Genomic DNA, 21,377 nt, shown 5'->3' with positions numbered 1-21,377 from the left:
ATGCACAAAATAATTTTTGGTCTTTTTATTCAACTGCAATTGTCATTTTCAAGTAAAACAATGTGGAATAACAAGGGATCAAAGGAATGCAACAGATAAAGAGACGAACCGAAAGTAAGACCATCACCAGGAATCATCCGTTCCCAACAAATATCAAATTAAATTCCTCTGTCGTCTGGAGCTGTACCGCCAAATTCACACGCATTTTCTCTCCAATGAACTGGGAGGGAGGGGGGAGTATAGTGACATTTGGGGAGAATAAACCTGCTAGCACTGGTGATGCACTGGATACTGATTGTATATTTCGTGTTTACGAATGAGAATCTGGACCCCTCCACATCAGGCGCTTCCATGTGGCAATCTGAGGTCAGACACCGTCAGGACGAACAGGAACTCATCACAAAACGTTCACCTGCCCCGATTATTCGGTATAAATACAAGACTTAGCGTTAACTGTTCAACCAGGACGTCATCCAGCTGTAGATAATGCGATATTAAAGACCGATAAACCCAGTTCGTGTTAAAACATCAAAACAATGAAAACGAATCCATATCTTCTAAATGTGCAAATGAATCCTTTGAACAGAACTGTCTAGGTGGGGGGGGGGGGGAATTATCCAGCGCTCTGACAGACCTGCTCTCTTCCTAAAAACCCTTGAAGAAATCATAAAAATAGGCATAACTTGTTAAAAGAGACACGAATCGGGACAGCTGACTTGCAGAAGTTGTCAAACTGCCAAAGTTTGGATAAATGGGTCATTTATAGGTTTAAATTATGGTGGGGGGGGAAAAAATTCCACCCCCCACCCCCCCAGACAGGATGCTGTAATACCCCAGCTCTGGGTTCCAGTCTTTAATAACTACAGTACTTTTAAGTGTTTATTTTGCACCTTTGTCCCTGGAGGCAAATGAATCCACTCCACCTCCTCCATCCAGCATCCCTGAATCCCCCCCCACCCCTCAATGAGGGGTGACTCTGTTCTGAAAGGGAGGCAGGGAGGGGTCTGCTTTGTGCAGCACTTGCCCCTCCCCCATGCAGCAGCAGCAGCAGGTCAGGAGGTGGTGACATGTTCTGGTTCCTGCTTGAGCTTCTTTTTGAAATCTTTGGCACTCTGGTCATGTCTTGTTGCGTTGTTGGTTGGAGGAGGAGCGGGTGCTTGCAGCCGGGGAGCGCGCCTGCACGGCTGCCAGCGCTGCAACGCTCCGCAGGACTCTGGCCGGCATCCCCTCTGCTCCCGGGCTGTTGGTAACGTCCTGCGAGGGTTTGTGGGACCTCCTGCTGTCCTTTCGGTCCCTCTGCCTATCCTTCCTGTTACCGCCGCCCTTTGATCGCTCAGGGCTGCGGTCTCTGTCTCGCTCGCTCCCTGACGAGGCGGCCCGGGAACCTCTGTGCTCTGTGTTCTGTGAGCTGATGCTGCGGGTGCGCTGGCTGCTGTTGCTGCTACTTCGACTCCGGCTGCTGCGCCCCCCGCAGTCACCCTCACCGTCGCTGCTCATGCTGCTGCAGGCGCTGTGGCCTTCCCCTTCTTTTCCTCTTAGCGACTTCTTGCTCTCCTTCTCTTCAGGTTTTGGCCTCTTATATTCCACCTCCAGTGGCGGAACCAGCTGACCGGGGCACTGGCGTGTTGAGCGGGATGCAGGGTGGCCTGTCTGATCCGGGGTTGAAAGTTTGCCACTTTTGTTCTTGTTGGGATTGACAGAGTTACACTGAGGAGAGGCCTGGACCACTTTGGGCTTCTGGTTGTTGTCAGTAGAGGAAGCAGTTTTGGACCCTGAGTCTTTCCGTGTCGTGTGACCAGGGGTGTCCACCCTGCCTTTCATGGCCAGAAGCTTGGCAGCCGCGTTCAGAGCAGAGCACCGTTTCCCGAGAACCTCTGGCTCAGGCGGTAGCAAGGGAGCGCTGTTGGTCTTTCCTTTGCTGTCCTGTGACGGCTGGGATCCTGCGGACTTCCTGGTGATTCTGACGGAAGACGTGTCGCTTCCCGATTCGCCCCCGGTGGATGCGGTGGTGTTATTCGATGACTTTCTTTCAGAGCTGCGTGCAGCTTTCACATCTTTCCTGTCCTTGGTTCCCACTTCCTTTTCCTGATCCTGTAGCTGGCGCTTAGCGGAGCGCGTCAGCCGCTTTCTACTCTCACTGCTGTCAGAGTCGGAGGAGGAAGAGGGAGACCTGGAACGTCTCCTGCGAGAGGCAGGAGTTCCTGCTTCCCTCTTGGTCTCTTCTTCATCCTTCTCCACAGAAGTTTCCGTTCGCCTTCTCTTGGAGGGATTCCGGTTCTCGTAGGTCTTCTTGTGGTGAGCATGTCGAGTGAGGGTCGATGAGGAGCTCCCGGATGAAGGCGAAGAGGAGCGAACAGATTCCTGGCTGCTCTCCCGGCTTATAGGCCGTTTCTTTTTGGAAAGTTTCTGGTCTTCGGCTTCTTTCACAGCCTTTTCTTTCTGAGGAGCAGTTTTGGCTACTTCTATTTTTTCCTTGCCTGAGTCAGAGGAAGTTTCCACCTTTCTCCTTTTAGGCAGTGACCGGCAGATGTCCTCCTCCTTAATGGATTCCGGTTCTTTCTTTCCGGATCCCAGTTCTTCCTTGCTGGATCCCGGTTCTTCCTTGCTGGATCCCGGTTCTTCCTTGCTGGATCCCGGTTCTTCCTTGCTGGATCCCGGTTCTTCCTTGCTGGATCCCGGTTCTTCCGTCAATCCATCCGATACCATTTCTGAGTCTTTAGTTTTCTTTATTTTGTCGGTTTTGGGTTGATCAGCGGTGGCATTCTCTGCGGTGGTTGTTGCAGAAGCGTTTGTGGACTGTTCCATCCCCGGGGAGATGATTGCTGTGGTTTGGTTGGTTGAGAGCAAAGGAGAGGAAACAAAGGCTGCTGTTGAAGCTGCTTCTATGTCTGTGACAGCTTTTTCTGTGTCGACAGTTTCCTCAGCAGCTGAGGAAATAGAAGTGCTGATTTCCTCCGTTGAAGTTTTTGCAGATGTATTGGGCCCAGCAGCTGCTTCATTAGAGGTTTCTGGGGATGGGTTCGCCTCGGTGGGGGTTGTAGCTGGGGAAGCTGCAGAGGTCCCTTCACACGGTTCTGGTTTTATTGGAGCCGTTTCCGTCGGAGCAGGTTGTGTTGAAGCCGACTGCACCAGAACCGAAGTCACTTCAGTATTTGCTGCTGGAGTCTCGTCTTCAGCAGGAGAAACTGTTTCTGAAATCTTTTCAGGTGTGGTTGGGGGTGAGTTTGGTGTGGCCGTTTTCTCAGTTTCTTCTTTAGCTGTGCCGTCTGATTGGTTGGCTGATTCTGTCTCTGTAACCTCTTCACGTGGAGCTGATGTCACGGTCACTTCTGTAGTAGCAGGAGTGTTTTCCAGGAGCTCCTGCGGAGCAGCAGCATCTGTGTGCAATTTGTCCGTAATGCCATGCTCCGATAAGGGTTGAGCTGTTGCTGTGGCAGGTGGGGGGCTAGCTTTCCATTTTTCATCATTAGCATTAGCTGGGGGTTCACCAGAGTCCGGTTCTGTGGATTCCATAGTTGCAGCAATAAGGGAGGAGTTTGGTTCTGAAGCAGCTGTAGAAACATCTGCTGTTGGCACCACAGAGGGAGGAGTTGCTGAGGAGTGGCTTGTGGTCTCTGGCATGGAGACCACAGGGGATGGGGGGTGACTCTGACCTGAAGCAGGCAGGGTGACAGGTTGAGCTTCAGTCTGACTGGAAGCAGGGTCTGACATGGACGCCTCAGCAGGAGGCGGAGCTAAATCTGAAGCTTCTGGTGTTTCTGTGGCTCCTGGCTCAGACTCAGAGGCTGTATCTGCAGTGGGGGTCTGTGGGGGGATTCTGGTTTCAGTTTTTGTTTCATTGGGGCTCTGTGCTTCACAAACAGCCTCTGACTTAGCTATGGAGTCTTTGCGGGGACGACCCCTCTTTCGTTTTGGGGACAGAGGTGGGCTCCTGCCTTCGCTAGGGGAGAAAGGAAGTGAAGGAACCGCTCTAGTTTCAGGCTCAGGTAAAGCAGTGGGGGTCTTAGGGGGGCGGCCCCTCTTTCTTTTAAAAGGCGTCACCAGGCAGTTCATGCTGGACTGAGGCTCCGGTTTCTTGGTCTGGGATGTTCCTCTTCCTCGGCCCTGAAGCTGCTGCTGCTCACCCAGCTGAGCCGCCATGCGGGATTCGGTTTCCAGTCTACGTCGTACCGGAAGGTTTCTTAGCACTGGCATGTCAGGAGACAGGTGCGGTGGTGAGTAGGGAGGGTAGCCTCTGACAGGCTGAGGATGAACAGTCAGACTTCGGCCTGAGTCGCCATCCTGAGGGGATTGGTCTACGGTCAGTTTAGTCTTTTCTTCAGGGCTCTGCGATGTATCGTCTTGGCTTTGTTCCTCTGTAAATCCAGCGCTGTGCTCCTCTGCAGTCACCTCCTCTGAGGAGCCCCCAGCTTCACTTCCTCTGTGTCTCCTCCTTCGTGGCTCCTTCTCCTCCACCACGGTGACAAGCCTTCCTGGAAGCTTTCGCAGGACTTTGGCTGACGGGGAATCGTCCACCAGACCCCGGAGGACCTCTCCATCAGCTGTCTGACGCTTGCGAGGCGACCTGGAGCTAGTGGAGGGAGGAGACATAGGCCCTTCATCTTCTTTGGTTAGATGTTCTGCTCCAAAGCTGGAATCTAAAGAAGACTCAGAGATTCTCCTTTCTTTCTCCTCTTCGGCTGCTTTGGAGGATTTGGAGTCCGTCTGTCCGGCAGACTGCTGCTTTGCTGCCGGAGGAGAACTGGTGGAGGGGGAAGGCACTGGACTGGGATGGGAACGGCTTGGCTGAGTCCTTGTTTTTGCAGCCTGGAGGTCTCTGGCTGGAGAAGAGGCTTTTAAATGCCTGGCTGATATGGGGGTTTTATTAGGGGTGGGCTCTTTGGCAGCTCCTCTTCCTCTTGGACCGCTGCAGAGTTTTTCAGGCGCCTCTCTGGACGTCTGTGGCTCAGGTTCAGTTTCAGGCGAAGCTCCGCGAAGTCGGCCGCTGGTCCTCGTCGAGGTGAGACTCCGGTTCTTGGGTTTACGTCCACGGCGGGGAGGAGTCTGCTGAGCGGGTTCAGAAGCTGGTGTTGACAGGAAGTCATCGTCATCATCGTCGGATGAATGGTGGAGCATCAGTCCCTCCTCCTTGGCTTGATCCAGGCCCTTTCTGGCAGCTTCCACCTGCTCCTAAAGCACAAGAGCAGAATTCAGAGCGTTTATTTTTTTTTATTTTGTTAAGTATTCAATAGAAACACTACTTTGAGTTGTTCTTATTTCCCATTTTTAAATCTTTTTCATGAAATTTTGTTGTTTTAAAATATAGCCTCATCTATATTATTTAGGGGTGTAAATAATAATCGTTTTGTATCGATGCATCGATCCAACAGCCGACGATCCGATGCATCGACACGTCTGCAAGAGTATCGATTCATGTTTTTTTTTTCCTCCGGTCTATTTTTATCCATTTGCTCCTGGACGTAATTCTCCCTCCCATCCTGCGGTGGCGCTAAACCTATTTTGCCCTCCTACCTCGCTTCCTGGTTATACTCTTACAGCAGTGTGACGCAGTGAGCTTGACACAGACATTTTTGATTTATGCTCAATATTGAAGCGTGGTCTGTGCTACACACTGTGGGTCTAGATACGGCCGAGCCGGTGAGGAAGTGGGGGAGAGTTTAGTCCGACGACGGAGGGACATGAGGGCCAAAAAGAGCAGAGATCCAGGTGGAAAAAGGGTCCCAGCGTTCTCGCGCACCTCGCTCTTCTAGCGGGTCAAACTTAACTAGTTTTCCGCAATTTCGGTCATAAAAACAAAACAAGCCGGCCTCCTGTCTGCGGCACTGTTTGCAGTCAGCTACAATTTGGGGGACGTGCAGCGGAGCGTCTGTGGAGGGGGCGGGGACATCTGGAGCCGAGGTATTGCATTGCACTCATTGCAGTGATTTTGTGCAGTATTTTTTGATGCAAGGCCTTTAAGAATCTATAATGCAGGGGCATTATTATTTTTCAGTGAATGAGGTTTTAATAGGAATAGGTGGAGTGCAACTTTTCTACTTCTTTTATTTGCTGTTGTTTCTCAAAATAAAAAAATAAAAAATGCATAACGATATTACAGCTTTCATTGATTTATTTCAAATTTGAAACCTTGTCTAGCCTGTAAGGTGTAAAAAAAAAAAAAACAATTAATCGAATCGTATCGTGGTGTATTCTTGGTGTATATCGAAAATAATAGAATCATTGGGTCAGGAAATCGTTACGAAATCGAATTGCCATGATGGATGTGATTTACACTCCTAATATTATTGTCATTGAACTTCTTTCAATTGCAGGGAGAAAAAAAAAAGATTTGTACCCTAAGTTTTGGAGGAAACCTACGCCTCTGGTTTGTCACTGCTGTGAATTTCCAGCACTGATCGTAGAAATGGCAGAGATGAAAATAAAAAGTCCCTACAAAGTTGGTAAGACCTCTCAAAGGTAGTCTGCTTGGAGTCAGTTCCCAGTATTATAGATGTAATAAATTAATCCTTTCAGGATTCTTTGGGCATAAATATTTGTTTATATTTTCAGGTCAGATCTGTATGTAAGGTTTTGTGATTTTGTGTAGGAATCTAAAGGTGAAAGGTTACCTCAGCTTGCTTCAGCTCCTCCTTGCAGACATCTTCCAGAGAAGCTTCCAGGAAGTTCATGGCGTATCGTTCGATAGGAGTGAGCTGCGGACAGGCAGATGTGATAGGAAAGCCAGATGGTTTAGTTTTATCCATCTGGACATGATGTTCACATGAAAACATCCCAGAACTGATTCCTCAGTCACCTGTTCCACCAGAGCAGCAATTTCCTGCTCCGCCTTGGAGAGCTCCTCCACTTCCTCCTGTTCCCCTCCGTCATCCAGTGGGATGTTCTCGTTAAACTCGGCCAGCTCTGCCACCTGCTCTGCTTTAGCCTGAGAGGCGGCCACGATGTCCTCCTCATCCTCGGCTCGACACAAAGCCTAGATCGTTGATGAAATAACAGGATGAGTCGAGGAGAGTCAGATAAAGCCGGGAGGACGGCGAGCTAAAGCATGTTGAGTCTCTAACCTGCTCCAGAATGGTGGTGCTCTGTTTGTTGACGCCTTCCTCTTCCTCCGCCTGAGGCACAGACAGCTCCACGGCCGCCTCCCTCTTCTCCCCATCGTTGACGTCAAACAGCTCCCTGATGGTTTGCTAAAAGGAAGAAAATGAGAACAATTAGAAACAAATCCAAGTATATAATAAAATCCAACAGAAGGACAGGTGTTAGTACCTCTTTGAAGAAAGCAGTGGTGAAGTTTCCTCCCTCGATGGCCATATCTCCCAGCATCCTCTTCTGGTTGGCCTTCTTTAAAATGTTTTCCTCGACTGTTCGCTCACTGATTAGTCTGAATAGCAAAGGAATAAAAACTCTTAGAATCAGTGTGGTGGTAATGAAGCTTCTTTCTGTTCTTACTAAACATAGCGAGCAAGAAGCTGACCTGACTAAGTGTCCTGATAAAAAACTACAGAATACAACTGCATTCCAACATCCATTCCCATTTTACCCGATTCTGTTAGACCACAGCTCTCTAACCTCCAAAACTGCAACTGACTCCTTGGAACCCCCTATCTAAATAGTTCCTTAAAATTATATATATATATATATATATATATATATATATATATATATATATATATATATATATATATATATATATATATATATAAACAACTAATGACTGACTCCTTTTTATATAAATATAAAAATAAAAACAATGACTGACTCCTTTTTATATAAATATAAAAACAACTAATGAAGCATAATATCAAATATCAACCTTATAAAAAATAGTTGATTGAATTTTTATGAAAGAATGATATTAAAAGAATGTTTATAGATCTATTTTCCTTGTAACTAACCTGGAAATAAAATGCTTCTTTTTTTATTCCAGTAATTAAGTTTTCCTTAAAGCTAAAAAGGTTGCAGATATTTAACAGAAATGCTTTGTTTTAGTAAAAGGTTATAACATTCTACACTACGTTAATTTAGCGGGACTTGTTGGATTTAAAAGGAAGCAGATTCCTGGGTTAGATATATATACCGCCTCTTAACCTTCCAAAACTGTTTAATTTATCGTCTTAATAAATCAGAATTAGTTAAGATGAAAAACTCAAAATATGGCTAAATTCTGAATTTAATTTTTAATATCCCCCCCCCAATTCAGGCATTGGAAAATTAAAACGCAATTGAATGCAACTAACATGAGATAATCAATGATATAAATCACACTTTTTTATGACTGGTGTCATGAAGACTGAAGAATGTGTAAAATTTCTACTATATATTTACAGTAATGGCAATAATATTGCCCTTTCAACATTTGGCGGGCTGTGTGCTTACAAGTAGCGATGTTACTATGTAGGTGCCTTGGTCAATGTCATTGACCGTACCTGACATGTAACAACCAGACCATGCATACTGCATTAGATTAATAGACTATATTAATTAGGGTACGTATGCTTCCAAAAAAAAATAAATATGTAAATTCACCATCCTCCTCCTTTTATTTATTTATTTTTTTTACAACTAGACTAATAGTCTCAGCTATATATTTGAATTTGTAAACATTGTGGAGCCCTGATGATAAGCAGCAGAGACAGCATGTCTGTGAGTCCAAGTAATCAATATTAGCATTCAAATGGCCTCACCAGGGAAAAAAAAAAAACCCAAAACATTTTAGACCTAATCAGAAAAAGTACATGTCTGTTCACCTAAAGAAAGGAAGTGAACAATAGATACTGTCTCTATCTGATATTCTGGAGAATTCTTAAGATGGAAATTATAACAATCATTAAATGTTCTTAGTTATGCAGACAGGGTATTGCAGCCTGTTTTTTTGCATTGTCTTCAGCAGATTATTTTCTTTTTGGTTGAGTAGTTATAGTACAGGAGTTACGGAAAAAATGTATTCAACATAGAATTGTTTTCTTTCTGGCTCTCTGCAGACAAACGTGTTGACAGACAGTAGCTTTCAGATGCTCCACCTGTAGATGTGGACATCTCTGGTTTGGCCAATGCGGTGACAGCGGTCCTGCGCCTGAGCATCCATGGTAGGATTCCAGTCGCTGTCGTAGAAAACCACAGTGTCAGCCCCCGTCAGATTGACCCCGACACCTCCGCTGCGCGTCGACAAAATGAAGCAGAAGATGCGCCGGTCTGCGTTGAAACGCTCCATGAGAGCCTGCAGAGGAAAGTGTGCAAACCGTGAGCATCCGAAATGTAACATTTATTCATTAGATAAATAGAAGTCATAGTTTATCAACTTTATTAGCTTAATGGCAACGATGCTTCCAGCCATAATAAGGCGCATAACAGGAACATCTGGGAAGACGGCGATAGCAGGAACAGCGAATCATGAGAGTAAAAGTTCACTACATCAGAGCGATTAAAAACAATAAAAAAAAAAATAAAAAAAAACGTTTCCATCTCCCATTTTGCACGTCAACCCTTTTTCACAAGAGCAATATACCAACTCAAGCAAACGTAAAAACTTTTTGCGAATTTAAGGGAGTTTATTCAAATTTTGCCGTTTCCATCAAGCTTTTCTGATGCGATACTGCAAATTGGAAAAAACTGATGGAAACGCACCAGGTTTTGCTTTCGTTATTTCCAAGCAGAGATTCGGACAAACCTGTCTCTGCTCTACGCGGGTGCTGCCATCCAGGCGCAGGTAGATGTGTCCGTGGTAGTTGAGGAACTGCTCCAGCACGTCCAACATACGCGTCATCTGAGTGAAGATCAGCACGCGGTGGCCTCCTGACTTCAGCTTTCGCAGCAGAGTGTGGAGAGTCTGAAGCTTACCTGCAGATGATAAAACACATGAAATGGTTGTGAAAACATTTTCTAGGCTCCGCATACGGTCTTAGGGTAACATGACCTTATAAGAATAAAAACGTCCTTTCCATGAATCATCTGTGTTTATTTATAAATGTACTAAAAGTAGATTGCTTTTCCCAGTATGAACCGCTTCTCTTACTCACCACAGTCATACTGTATGAGCCTCAGGTCAGGAAACTGAGTCCTCATGTTGCAGTGGATGCGGTGGAGGCTGCGAGTTAGCGGAGCGACTTGAGCCGACAGCGTGGAGGAGAACACTGCCCTTTTGTGGCTCAGAGATGGAGGAGGGTGGCAGCAGTGCATGGTGATCAGAGGTGCTTCCACAGGAGGAATCACAAACACAAACCTAAACATAGAAGGATAAAGAAATAAAGAAATTATATGAATTTTCAAACCCATCTCCTTAAAGGACCTTCATGTGTTTGTTTCTCAAATGTCTACCTGTCGATTATATCACTGAGGAGCTCTATCCTCCTGTCAGGGCTGTAGATGGCTTCCCTAAGAGCAGCGCTCTGAAACCAGTAGTCCTGCTGGTCCTGCTGCTGTGCATACACACAGCTGCTGTGGCCCGAGCGGCTCCACTCCCCCTCCACTTTCAGAGCAGCCGGAGAGGGACGAGGGCCAGGGAGGAAAGTCAGGAAGTCTAAGACCTCACGGCCGTACATGGGCGTTTCCCCGCAGCGGCGCTCATTGACCCGGAAGATAAAGTCCAGCCTGCTGTCTCGCTGCTGTTTGATCTCATCAGCCAACCACGACTGTTAAATCACAGAAATCCAAATCAATGCAAGCAGCAATTTAACGAAAAACCATCTCCACAGACCAGGCTAGAAGTTCTCTTTAGCTACACGCACAATGTTTAAATCGGTGCGAGAAAGTCAACGACATCAACAGAAGAGGCTCACCACATAAAAAGGAGAGCGTAGGGGTGGACGAGGTGCTCTCCTGCGTGGGGGGCGGTTCTGTGCGCTCCCACTGGGCTTTGGCTTGCTGGTAGCTGCTGGCTGGCTGCTGCCGTCTCGCGGGGCTGTCGAGGGTTTAGCAGCTGGTGAGGCAGCAACCTGAGGTGGAGCTAAGAGGAAGAAAAAAGGAAAATCATCTCTTCTGTAGTGAATAAATCGGGTTTAAGATGTGATGACACCTTCACCACCTGCATGTCAAACTGTTTCGCTTGTTCTGATTGCAAAACTAAAACCTTCCAAAGATTTTAGTGGGATTTCTTTACGGCAGTTACACCTGAGAGGCTTTCAGGGAGTCTGTAAGAGCCGTACACATCGAAATATGTTTTCAGGGTTCCTACAGCATAAGGCAAGTTAAATTCAAGACTTTTTAAGACTTTTTAATGCCACTTGAAATAAAAATTTAAGACCAAATTCACAAGAAACACAAGAAAAACCTGCTTGCGACAACTTAACCCAAAGGTTTATTTTAACATAAACCCCTGCACCAATATTTCAAATTTTGAAAAGCTTCCCATACAGGAAGAAAGCTAAAAACAAACAAATGACAGATATATTTTAATTATTTAACTGAATTCACAAACTTTGTTTTAGCAGGGAACAAAACTAATCAGTTTTAAAGCCACAACATAACCAGTGCTAAGTCTTTTTTGCAGCAATTTTTCTTTGTATCGTTTTCTTAGTATGTTTGATTTGGTGATAAGTGGAGGCGTTACAGAGACAAGGGTGGAACTAAACTGAGAAATACCGGCTGTTTCTCAGTAACTCGATTTTGATGCTTTGTGTTTCGTGCTTCGCATGTGCGACTCCACTGCCTTAATTACCATCTTTCTGAGCTTGAATGACTTCTTGCACAAAATCCACTGTGCCTCATGTATGTTCCCTGGTTTTAGCCATGGAGAAAACTCTTGGCTGGAGACAATTTTCGTTACATTTACACTTGCTCATATTTTCCAGACAAAAAGTTAATGGTGCATCTCCCAAATGTCCCGGCCGCAACAACTCTTTTATTGGTTCCGCTATCGGGACGGAACCAATAATGGCCATTATTTTTTTTTAATACAAAAAAAAAACAAATTGCCAATTTAAACGTTTTTTTTAGATTACAAAAATAAATCGTAATAAAAATAATCCTATTTATGATGTTTTAAAAATTAAGACCTACGAAAGAATGATTTAAGACATTTTAATACCAATTAAGGCCTTAGTTTTATTTTGAAGAATTCAATGCCTTTTAAGACTTTTTAAGGACTCGCAGGAACCCTGGTTTTTGCCTTTCTTTGCAAAATAGCGCAAGCTCAGTCAGATTGGATGAGCCACGGTCATCAGCTTTTAAATCCTGCTACAGATTCTCAGTTGGATTTAGACTTAATAAAGCTTATTTATATAGTTTTATAGTCCAGTCAGCCATTCTGCTGTAGCTCAGGCTGTATGTTTAGGGTCGCTGTTCTTAGACCTTTAAGTAAGACAAGCATTCTCTGTATCATGGTAGGTAGAGCCACTACCGTGTTTCACTGAGGCTGAATGCTGGGGGTAATGCATAGTTTAAACTAAATAAATGTCTTTTAACTCTTAAATAATAGTATTGATAAATACTTAAATTAGTACCATTAATAAACCTTCCTTCCCCAATTACTTATTTCCTACCAATCTCCCATCTGAGTGGTGGCTTTATAAAGAAACAAAACAAAAAAAAATTTTTACAGATTTTTTTTTTTTAAATACTTTTCAAAAAAACCTCTGAGACCTTCTGATAACAGCTGGATTTACCTTTAAGTTAAATTACACACAGGGTGGGCCATGTTTACCAATCATGGTCCACTTCTTAACGTGCTTGTTTAGATAAGGCTATTGATGACAAACAAAAGTCATACTACTCAGAATTAAATTTTAAACCAGATATTTTTATTCTTCCTCACATTGATTCCCTACTTTGTGTTTCTGGACCAAATATCTTGATAAAATATGATACCTTGGTGGAAAATACCAAAAGAAAACTTTGATCTTCTCAAAGCTGTTCAGGATCTCTAGAAATAGGAAAAGTTTTGGCTCAGCAACTGAAGCTTTTTGTTTTCTGTTTGTGTTCTGATTATGTTCTCTTATACTTTAGAGGACAAATACTTTATAATGGCTTAAAAATCATTAATATGATTGTTGGGCCTTTTTAAAAGTTCACAGGTTTGGCATCATCTGACAGAGCAGGCATCTAGATTTATTAGAAGCTACAGAAAAGCAAACATTCGTAGAAAATCTCTGACCAGGGAAGCATGCAGCTCGGAGAAAATGTCAGCCCATCCGAACGTTCTCTCACCTGGCTGCTCTGTGCTGGAGGGAGGAGGCTGCACTACTTTGAGGACAGGTCGCAGGGGTTGGGGCTGGTTTGGGTTGGAGCCTGGGTGTCTGACGGGAGCTATGGTGTAGTGAGCTGTAGCAGGACCGGGACCAGGACCTGGGGTGCGGGGGGCAATCTGCAGGGGAGCTGTGCTCCTGACAGGAGTGCTGCTGGTGTAGGGATGCAGGGAAGGGTTTGGAGCCTGGGGAGCAAGACGTGGGGAAGGAGCGACTGCCAACGTGGGCACAGGCCCACCCTCCTTGCCTGCTGCCTGGCGCACAACAATCTTCACAACTCCAGGGTTGCTCACCATGGTTGAGGGCACTGAAAATAATAACCAAAAGGATTAACTTTTCTGCCCTTAAAGTTCCAGAGCAAATACTTGGGTTAAATTAACAGCATCCATGTTTAGAGGGGTGAAGGAGGTTTAAGGTGGAGTACCTTGAGGTGAGGCATTGAGTGGCAGCTTGTTTGCAGCAGGTGTGCTGGTGGTTGCCTGGACAGTCAGCTGTGCAGGCTGGCTGATGAGGTGATGCTGCACGCCGCTGGACACAAGGTGCATCACGTTCCCTACAGAGAAGCAGTGGAGAAAACTGATGGTTTATTTTATTTTATGTTTATTTTATTCCATCTGGAACATGAGGCAACTTTTTCATTTGGGTATTTTCCATCTCCAAAGAATTTTTTCTCATTGGCTCAGTTAACCAGGAAACTATTTGTTATTCAAACAAAATAAATCCCCTTTTCAGCAAAAATAGAATACATTTCGCCAATTATTATGCTGGTCTCTAATTATTAAATTCAATTCAGTTTATTTATATAGAGCCAATTCACAACACATGTCATCTCAAGGCACTTTACAGTTCACCAGATCATACACAAAGTTTTCCATCTAAGGAAAACCAGTTGCTTGCATCGACTCATTGACTCAAAGGCAATCCCTCACACTAAGCATGCTTGTAGCGACAGTGGAGAGGAAAAACTCCCTTTTAACAGGAAGAAACCTCCAGCAGAACCAGACTCAGTATGAGCGGCCATCTGCTGAGGCCGACTGGGGTTCAAGGAGACAGAAACAGAGATACATTATCATGTGTTTAAGTAAATTCAAGCTGTTGTCCAAAAAGCCTGATTGTGTAAAGCTAACTACAGCCTCACTGGAGCATCTTATGGGAGATTACAAATTCAATCCTATTTTCTTTCAGTAGAAGACATAATTCAATTGAGGCTAAACATCCAACTTATTAACAAAACTTTTAAATATGTAACCAGTGAAAGATATTACCGTATTTTCACGACTATAAGGCGCACTTAAACGTCTTTTTTTTCCCCTCAAAATGTGCGGTGCGCCCTTTGGTGCGGTGCGCCTTATGTGTGTTGTAACTGCGACTTTTGAGACCACCTCATTGAGGAGATGATGAAAGAGTGGCTGAATGTAAGGAGACCAGGTGTTTTTTTCCACTCATCACCATCGCTGTTAATATGTAACTCCATGCGTGCCCATCTCACAGCTGATGTGAAAAACATGGGGAAACAAATTAACGCTGTGCTCGCTGTTCAACCGCTCGACATCGGTGTGAACCGGACCCAGCAGGTGCAGCAGAAGCAGCGAGTTTACATGCAAAGTCAATGGTTGACGCGCGTATAGATGCAGCAAAAGGTCCTGCAGCGCGTTTTTGAGCAGCAGGCGCAGCGCATCGCGCTGCTGCTGCTCGAGATGGAAAGATTGAAGTTTTGCTGCTGGACGCGCCGCATCAACCAATCAGAGAAGCTGATCTGGGAGCTGACAGCGAGACAGACACAGCGCTCTGATGACATGATATTAACGCAAATGAAAAAGGCTGGATGGATGAGGAGATGATGCAGGCAGGTGTATGTGAGAAGACCAGGTGCTTTTTTCCACGCATCACCATTGCTGCGTGCCCATCTCACAGCCGATGTGAAAAAAAGGTGAATCAAATGAACGCTGTGCTCGCCGTTATCCCGGGGGGTCTGACAAAGGAACTTCAACCGCTCGACATCGGTGTGAAGCGGCCGTTCAAAGTAAGGCTGCGAGCGGCGTGGGAGCGATGGATGACAGACGGAGACCACAGTTTCAGGATAAGTGGAAGGCAGTGCCGGGCAAGTTACGCCACCGTTTGCGGATGGATTGTAGATGCTTGGACTAACGTGTCTGCTGGCTCTAGTTGTTCAAGCTTAGTTGTTCAAGCTCCCTTAGTTGTTCAAAGCCGGCATTATTTCTGAGGAGCCGCGCTGCACGGAAAATGACTCTCACAGCGAAGAAGGGGAAATTGGCACGTCTGATTTAGCACAGCTTTTTAATTCAGAAACAGAGGATGATGACTTTGATGGGTTTGATTAATACTTTGTAATAAATACATGAATAAAGCACAATCATACTCAGTTTTGCTCGCGCTCTATTTTTCTACCTGAAAACTTAATTCAACAGCAGCCTCTGGGCGGGTCTCCTCCTCTTCATCGCGGTGGCTGGCAGGTGTTTTTTCATCTAAATAATCTAAATCTTGCAGCTATATTTGCTGTGATCAGTGGGAATAAAGTAGTTTTAATATGTTTTTAAGTGAGAAAGACCACCTGAAAACTTAATAATTGCAGTCAGTTCATCCAGATTATTATCGTGCCTATACTATTTCTGTCGGAGGCGCTCAGACCCCCACATACCAGCGGTGCACCGACAGTAAATCCCTTCAACAGCAGCCTCACCGCGGTGGCTGGCAGGTGTTTTTCATCTAAACAATTTAAACTGCAGGCACCAGGATACCGGTAATAAAAGCGAACATATTCCGTCGGCAGGTTTCAGGATTTTAAGTTAATTTAGGAGTCATCACAGCGCTCTGTCATCTGCGATGTGTCTGTCTCACGGCCAGCTCCCAGGTTTGATTAATACTTTGTAATAAATACATGAATAAAGCACAGTCATACTCAGTTTTGCTCCCGCTCTATTTTTAAATACGCAGTAGAGCTATTTAAAGGTAGTAAAGGACATGTACCTGTATATAAAAAACGCGCCCTATAGTCCGGTGCGCCTTATGTGTGTGTTAAATACAGAAATGGGACACATAACTGAGAGTGCGCCTTTTAGTACGGTGCGCCTTATGGTCGTGAAAATACGGTAGATATTAATTGAAGTGTATTAGTCTGGGGGGAAAAAAAAAACATTTTACATCAGTGAACCCTTTGGTGTCACACAATGGACTAATCTGGGATTTAGCTCATTGGTCGGATGATACAAATCAGCCAAAAATTCACTCCTGACTTCCTGGTATTTGGTTTGGTTCTGCTTTTCTAGGTTTGAGCTCAAGGAAAGAGCCCAGCAGACTGAGCAAAGAGCCCAGAAGGAATATTGGTTTGTTTTTGGTTAGAGCTCTGTGACAGTCTTCTATTTTCATCCATGTTTTGAATTAAACCCAATTTGCAGCCTGGACTCCTGAGCTTAGCAAGTAACTGAACCGATTTACAGTAAAAAGGTCTGGATACCATGTCATCTTTAGTAAAAAAAAAAAAAAAACTAAAATGTTTATAAGAGTAAGTACTGATAAGTACAGAAGAGGATTAGGGCCACTGAAAAAAAAAATTAACTGATTTTTACATTTTATTTCAGTTTAGTATGGGTAAAAAGTCAGAATTCTGATTTTTTTCTCAGAACTTTGACTTTAATCTCATAACTCTGACTTCAATCAAAGAATTCTGACTTTTTTGTAATTGTCAGAATTCAGTCAGAATTCTGAGATTAAAGTCAGAATTCTTCATGTTAAACTGAAATAAAATTCAAAACATCAGTTAACTTTTTTTTTTTTCCAAGTGGCCCTAATCCTCTTCCGTAGATAAGTAATCGAAGGTGTCGATCCATGAAATTCTCTTATTCTGTCTCTGCATTTCATAATAGGAACAATTTATTCATTTTCTAACTGGTTTAAAAAACCCGTCTTAAGCCTCTCACAGACCTGCATCCATCAGGTCGAGCTAAATCCATTCAACTAATCTAAACTTAAACAATCTAAATTAGACAAAAGCTACTAATAAATGTAACTTCCTCTAGTGCAAATGTTTCATGAACACAAACCTTGAACTGGGCGTGGCCCAGCCGCTGGGACCTGGTGGATCTGAGCTCCAGAAAGAGTCAGTTTGTTGCCTTGGAGCTGGAAGGTGACGGGTTTGCTGCCTTGGCTTGAAGATACAGGTCGCCCTGCCAGAGAAGCCAGCTGTGCGATGCTCACTACCTCACCAGCTGGGAAAGACAGACAAAACAGATCCTTTTTATTGTATCCTTTGTTTTTATGCACATCTTTATCAAAGGTGCCCATAAAAATTAGCTTTAGGGCCCAAACACAACATCTGAGTGAAAACACTCACATGGCAGCCTTGCTTGCATGTCAGGGCTCAGTAAAACCCTCTGAGGCATGATGCTGCTCGGGGCCGGGCTTGAATGGGCTGAGATACTGGCTGCACAGGGAGCACTGGGAGGCCGTACGGTCAGTATCGGCTTTGGGGCGCTGGATCTTACTGCAGTTTGAGGAGCGGGATTGATGGGAGGACGAGGAGGAGCTGTGGGCGCCACAGAACACACCACTGAAAGACATTAGAAAATAGGTGATTACTCAAAGGGTTTCCAATGTTTTAGCTAGTTCTTTATTAATTTTTGCATGCGTATTACCAACCTTGCTGAACTACAGGGGCAGGAGCAGGAACTGGAGCTGGACCGGGCTCCGAGGATGGAGGAGGTTTGGGGGTCTGAGCTGCAGGCGGAACGGAGCAGGTAGGTTTGTTCATCAGTAGTACCGGTTGATTATCACCCTTAGGAGGAGGCTGGAACATCCTAATAAGAAACAATAAAAAAAAAAACTTAGATCAAATTAAGAGGAATAAATTAGACTACAGAAGAGTACTTTTTATATTTCTTTAATGACAAAATAGATTCATGCAATGTTCACAATCCCTGCTGCAGCAAGTACCTGTTGACCTTCATGCGAACGGGTTTGGGTCTTGGAGGTGGTTCTGGGGACTCTGTGATCTCCTGTATTAGCTGGCGGCTGACCTTGTGGCGCGGCAGGAACACGTCTGCCTGGTAACGGCTAACGTGGCGCTCCAAACCAACAAGGCGAAATGCAGATAGGTCGCAGCGCTATAAATTCAAAGTGGACAAAATACCCCAGTCACCCTGTTAGAGAATATGTTAGCAGCAAAATCTAATCATGTTGAGCATCCATTAATACGAACCTTTAGAGGAGAAACCTCCAGAGCTTCCTGCACCAGGGAGGCAGTGTGGAAAACGATGGGCTGTGTGATGAAAGGCGACTGGATGGGTCGAGGGTCAAATAGGTTGGGGTGGTTGCACACTTTGCGGAGCTGCATGAGGATGTTGATTACAGACATGAAGTGACCGCTGGCCAAGGTCTCCCGGGTCCTGAGAAAGCAGGCAGTGATACCATTTAAAGAAGGCTTAAGAGGTGTGAATATTTACTTTTTTTAATGTTTTCAGAATAATCCTATGGAAACTCACGAGGCTTGTGCCATGAAGTCGTCGTAGAGAAATCTCTGCCTTTTGGAGAGGCGACAGCGCACCACATGCTCATATTTCTTCGGCATCTGCTTCTCCACATCGACCTTGATCCTCCTGAGCAGGAACGGCCTCAGCACCTTGTGGAGCCTCTTGACCAGGCCCTCATTGTACTCCTGACTGCCCTCGATCATTCCTGTCAGCGGGTTGGAGAACCACTCCTTGAACTCCCGGTGCGACTGGAAGACGTGGGGCATGAGGAAGTGCATCAGCGACCAGAGCTCCATCAGGCTGTTCTGCAGAGGAGTTCCTGTGAGCAGCAGGCGTCGGTGGCTGTGATGGGAGAGATGGTAGAGCTGAGGTTAGGATAAAGTCACCTTAAGCAAACATGGACCGGTTATTTGTACCCAACTCTACTCTATTTTTAAGACATATTTCCCCTAGGTTTGATGAAAGCCTACCATCTTCAAATTAACAAATAAAACAGGAGAATTCTATTCAGTCTAAAATTAAAACTATATTTTATAGCTTTAAAGGGTTACAATCCTAATGTTTTATTAAAACCTCTTAACCTGTTTTTATTTTGGTCCTGTTCATTTTTAGCCACTAGTAGGCAGCAATGGACACAGCAGAGACTTCCTGGAACATACTTTACCACTTGGTAAGATGGCACACACAGAGGAGAAAAACAACCCTAGCTAGTATAATTACCACACCCAGCTCCACGCAGTCTAAGGACGCATCTCAGGCTGTCTCTCTGACATTTCAAAATGAATGAAAGCCCATCAGCTCAAACTGAATATCTTTGGTTTGGCTTGTTTTCCCAGCCAAACCAACCATACACCACAATATTCACATCCAGACTGGATCCCTGTCTCTGACTCCATCAAAGGAAGCAAGAAACCTGGGTGTCATGACTGATGACCAGCAGACATATAAAGATCCTGTTTCCTCCATCTCTCGATCTTGTCGCTTCACACTACGAAACATAAGGACCATATCTAACCCAACATGCTAATGTAAGCTGATGGTGCATCTTTGACTGGACTCTATGGTTATCTCCCACCTTGACTATTGTAACACACTCTTGACTGGTCTCCCAGCCTGTATGTTAAAGAAACAAATGATCCAGAACACAGTGGAGCATCTTGTCTTCAATCAACCCAAAAAGTCTCATGTCACCCCTCTGTTCATTGAGCTTCCCTGGTTACCTCTGGACGCCTGCATCAAATTCAAATCCCTGATGCTAGCCTACGAAGTGCTTAAGGGTTTGGCCTCCTTCTACCTAAACTCTCTATAACAGGCTTATGTCTCAACTCTGTCAATCCGTTCCGCAATGGATTGTCGTCTAGCAGTGCCTACACCACGTTTAAGACAATCCAGACTGTTTTATGTGTTATTCCAAGACGGTGGAATAACCTACCAAGCTCTACAAGAACAGCAGCGTCCCTGTCTATCTTCAGGAAACTCTTAAAGACCCACCTCTTCAAAAAGCATCTCCTATCCTAAATCTTACCCATAGCTCTGTACCCTCTACTACCCTTTCTGTTCTTTCCACTTTATCTCTTTGCTTTCACCACTGATTCTGGCTTGGGATATTCCTCTAGAGACCTTATTGATGTTAACTAGAGCATTCTGTCTACTTTGTAAATCTCTTTGAATAAAGGTGTCTGCTAAATGCGTAAACATAATTACAGCCATTAAATTCTCATGACTTTTTCGTATCCGAGTAGTTCTCCTTTATGTTTGCAGCTTTCTTGGAAGGGAGAAAATAATACAACCATATTTTGAAAGGTTCCACAGACCTGTTGAAGTTGAGTAGACTTTGCCAACGCTGGGACTTAAAGTTTTTGATGTTTTGAGCCTCGTCCAGGATCAGATAACGCCAGGATTTACGTCTGAAGGCCTGATGATCTTGCAGCACCAGCTTGTATGAAGTAATGCACACGTGGAAAGCATTGGGTTTTGTCCAGCCCTGAGAAAAGATTTGGTGTTAATTTTTCTAGTAACGTCTATTTTCTCATTTCTGACTATTATTTAAAAATTGATAGTTCTTTGCCTTGGCGTAATTAAGGATAAATAAATGTAAGAAGGCCTGTAAGAAGTTAAATAAAATGTTCAGAAACTTTAAAGCTAACAGTTAAATGGAAAATTTGTCATCGAACTGAGAGGTAATGGCATCAGTGTTGGGTTTAAAACTCAAACAAACCAATCAAAAGTAGTTCAAACATATCAAGTGAAAAAGACAGCAAGCATGGGTTCCATAAAACCATTAGTTTGCCTCCTGCAATGTGTCTGTTTTACAGGTGTTAGATGGACATGAATGCAAGTCACTGCTGCCTACAGGCTCCAGTTATCTTTGCACAATCGATTATCAAATGGAGACAAAACATAAACTGTCCCAGTGAAGATCGCTACAATGAGCAGAATATATTCTCAATAATTTAGCTCTGTCATGCATGCTGCTACTATTCTCCTCTATTTTAGCTTAGCTTTCCTCTAAACAAATCCATACACCAGCATACTAAAAGAAACGCTGCAGTCAAGCAGAAGTAGACATGTCACCTGTCGCTTCAGCTTCCTCTCCTTCTGGCTGCCAAAGTAGGTGAGGATTTTAAACCCTGGACACCAGCGCTTCAGCTCCATCTCCCAGTTCAGCATCACACTGGTGGGCACAATGATGAGGTGGGGACCCCAGTTCCCTAAA

At 44.6% G+C, this 21,377-nt stretch overlaps 1 protein-coding gene across 1 annotated transcript in view; it reads right to left on the bottom strand.

Annotated features, from left to right (window-relative positions):
* Positions 1-12: 12 nt before the first annotated feature.
* Positions 13-21,377, bottom strand: part of LOC119782493 (Snf2-related CREBBP activator protein) — a 48,934-nt gene continuing 27,569 nt past the window's right edge. The window contains exons 15-35 of the mRNA XM_038283484.1: positions 21,236-21,372; positions 20,476-20,645; positions 18,674-19,003; positions 18,391-18,577; positions 18,126-18,295; positions 17,832-17,989; positions 17,527-17,742; positions 17,237-17,401; positions 13,600-13,728; positions 13,138-13,482; positions 10,773-10,939; positions 10,312-10,625; positions 10,014-10,216; positions 9,665-9,834; positions 9,018-9,214; positions 7,264-7,378; positions 7,059-7,184; positions 6,794-6,970; positions 6,609-6,692; positions 2,626-5,169; positions 13-2,562 (exon numbers count right to left, since the gene is read on the bottom strand). Coding sequence (XP_038139412.1) covers positions 1,117-2,562; positions 2,626-5,169; positions 6,609-6,692; positions 6,794-6,970; positions 7,059-7,184; positions 7,264-7,378; positions 9,018-9,214; positions 9,665-9,834; positions 10,014-10,216; positions 10,312-10,625; positions 10,773-10,939; positions 13,138-13,482; positions 13,600-13,728; positions 17,237-17,401; positions 17,527-17,742; positions 17,832-17,989; positions 18,126-18,295; positions 18,391-18,577; positions 18,674-19,003; positions 20,476-20,645; positions 21,236-21,372 — 7,550 coding nt within the window. The 3' untranslated portion in view covers positions 13-1,116. The remainder of the gene's footprint in view (positions 2,563-2,625; positions 5,170-6,608; positions 6,693-6,793; positions 6,971-7,058; positions 7,185-7,263; positions 7,379-9,017; positions 9,215-9,664; positions 9,835-10,013; positions 10,217-10,311; positions 10,626-10,772; positions 10,940-13,137; positions 13,483-13,599; positions 13,729-17,236; positions 17,402-17,526; positions 17,743-17,831; positions 17,990-18,125; positions 18,296-18,390; positions 18,578-18,673; positions 19,004-20,475; positions 20,646-21,235; positions 21,373-21,377) is intronic.

This window comes from Cyprinodon tularosa, unplaced genomic scaffold (assembly GCF_016077235.1).
Source record: "Cyprinodon tularosa strain WSP-4 unplaced genomic scaffold, ASM1607723v1 ctg194, whole genome shotgun sequence".
Lineage (NCBI taxonomy): Eukaryota > Metazoa > Chordata > Actinopteri > Cyprinodontiformes > Cyprinodontidae > Cyprinodon > Cyprinodon tularosa.
The sequence above is the reverse complement of the archived record's forward strand: the minus strand, read 5'-3'. Positions and strand labels throughout refer to the sequence as shown.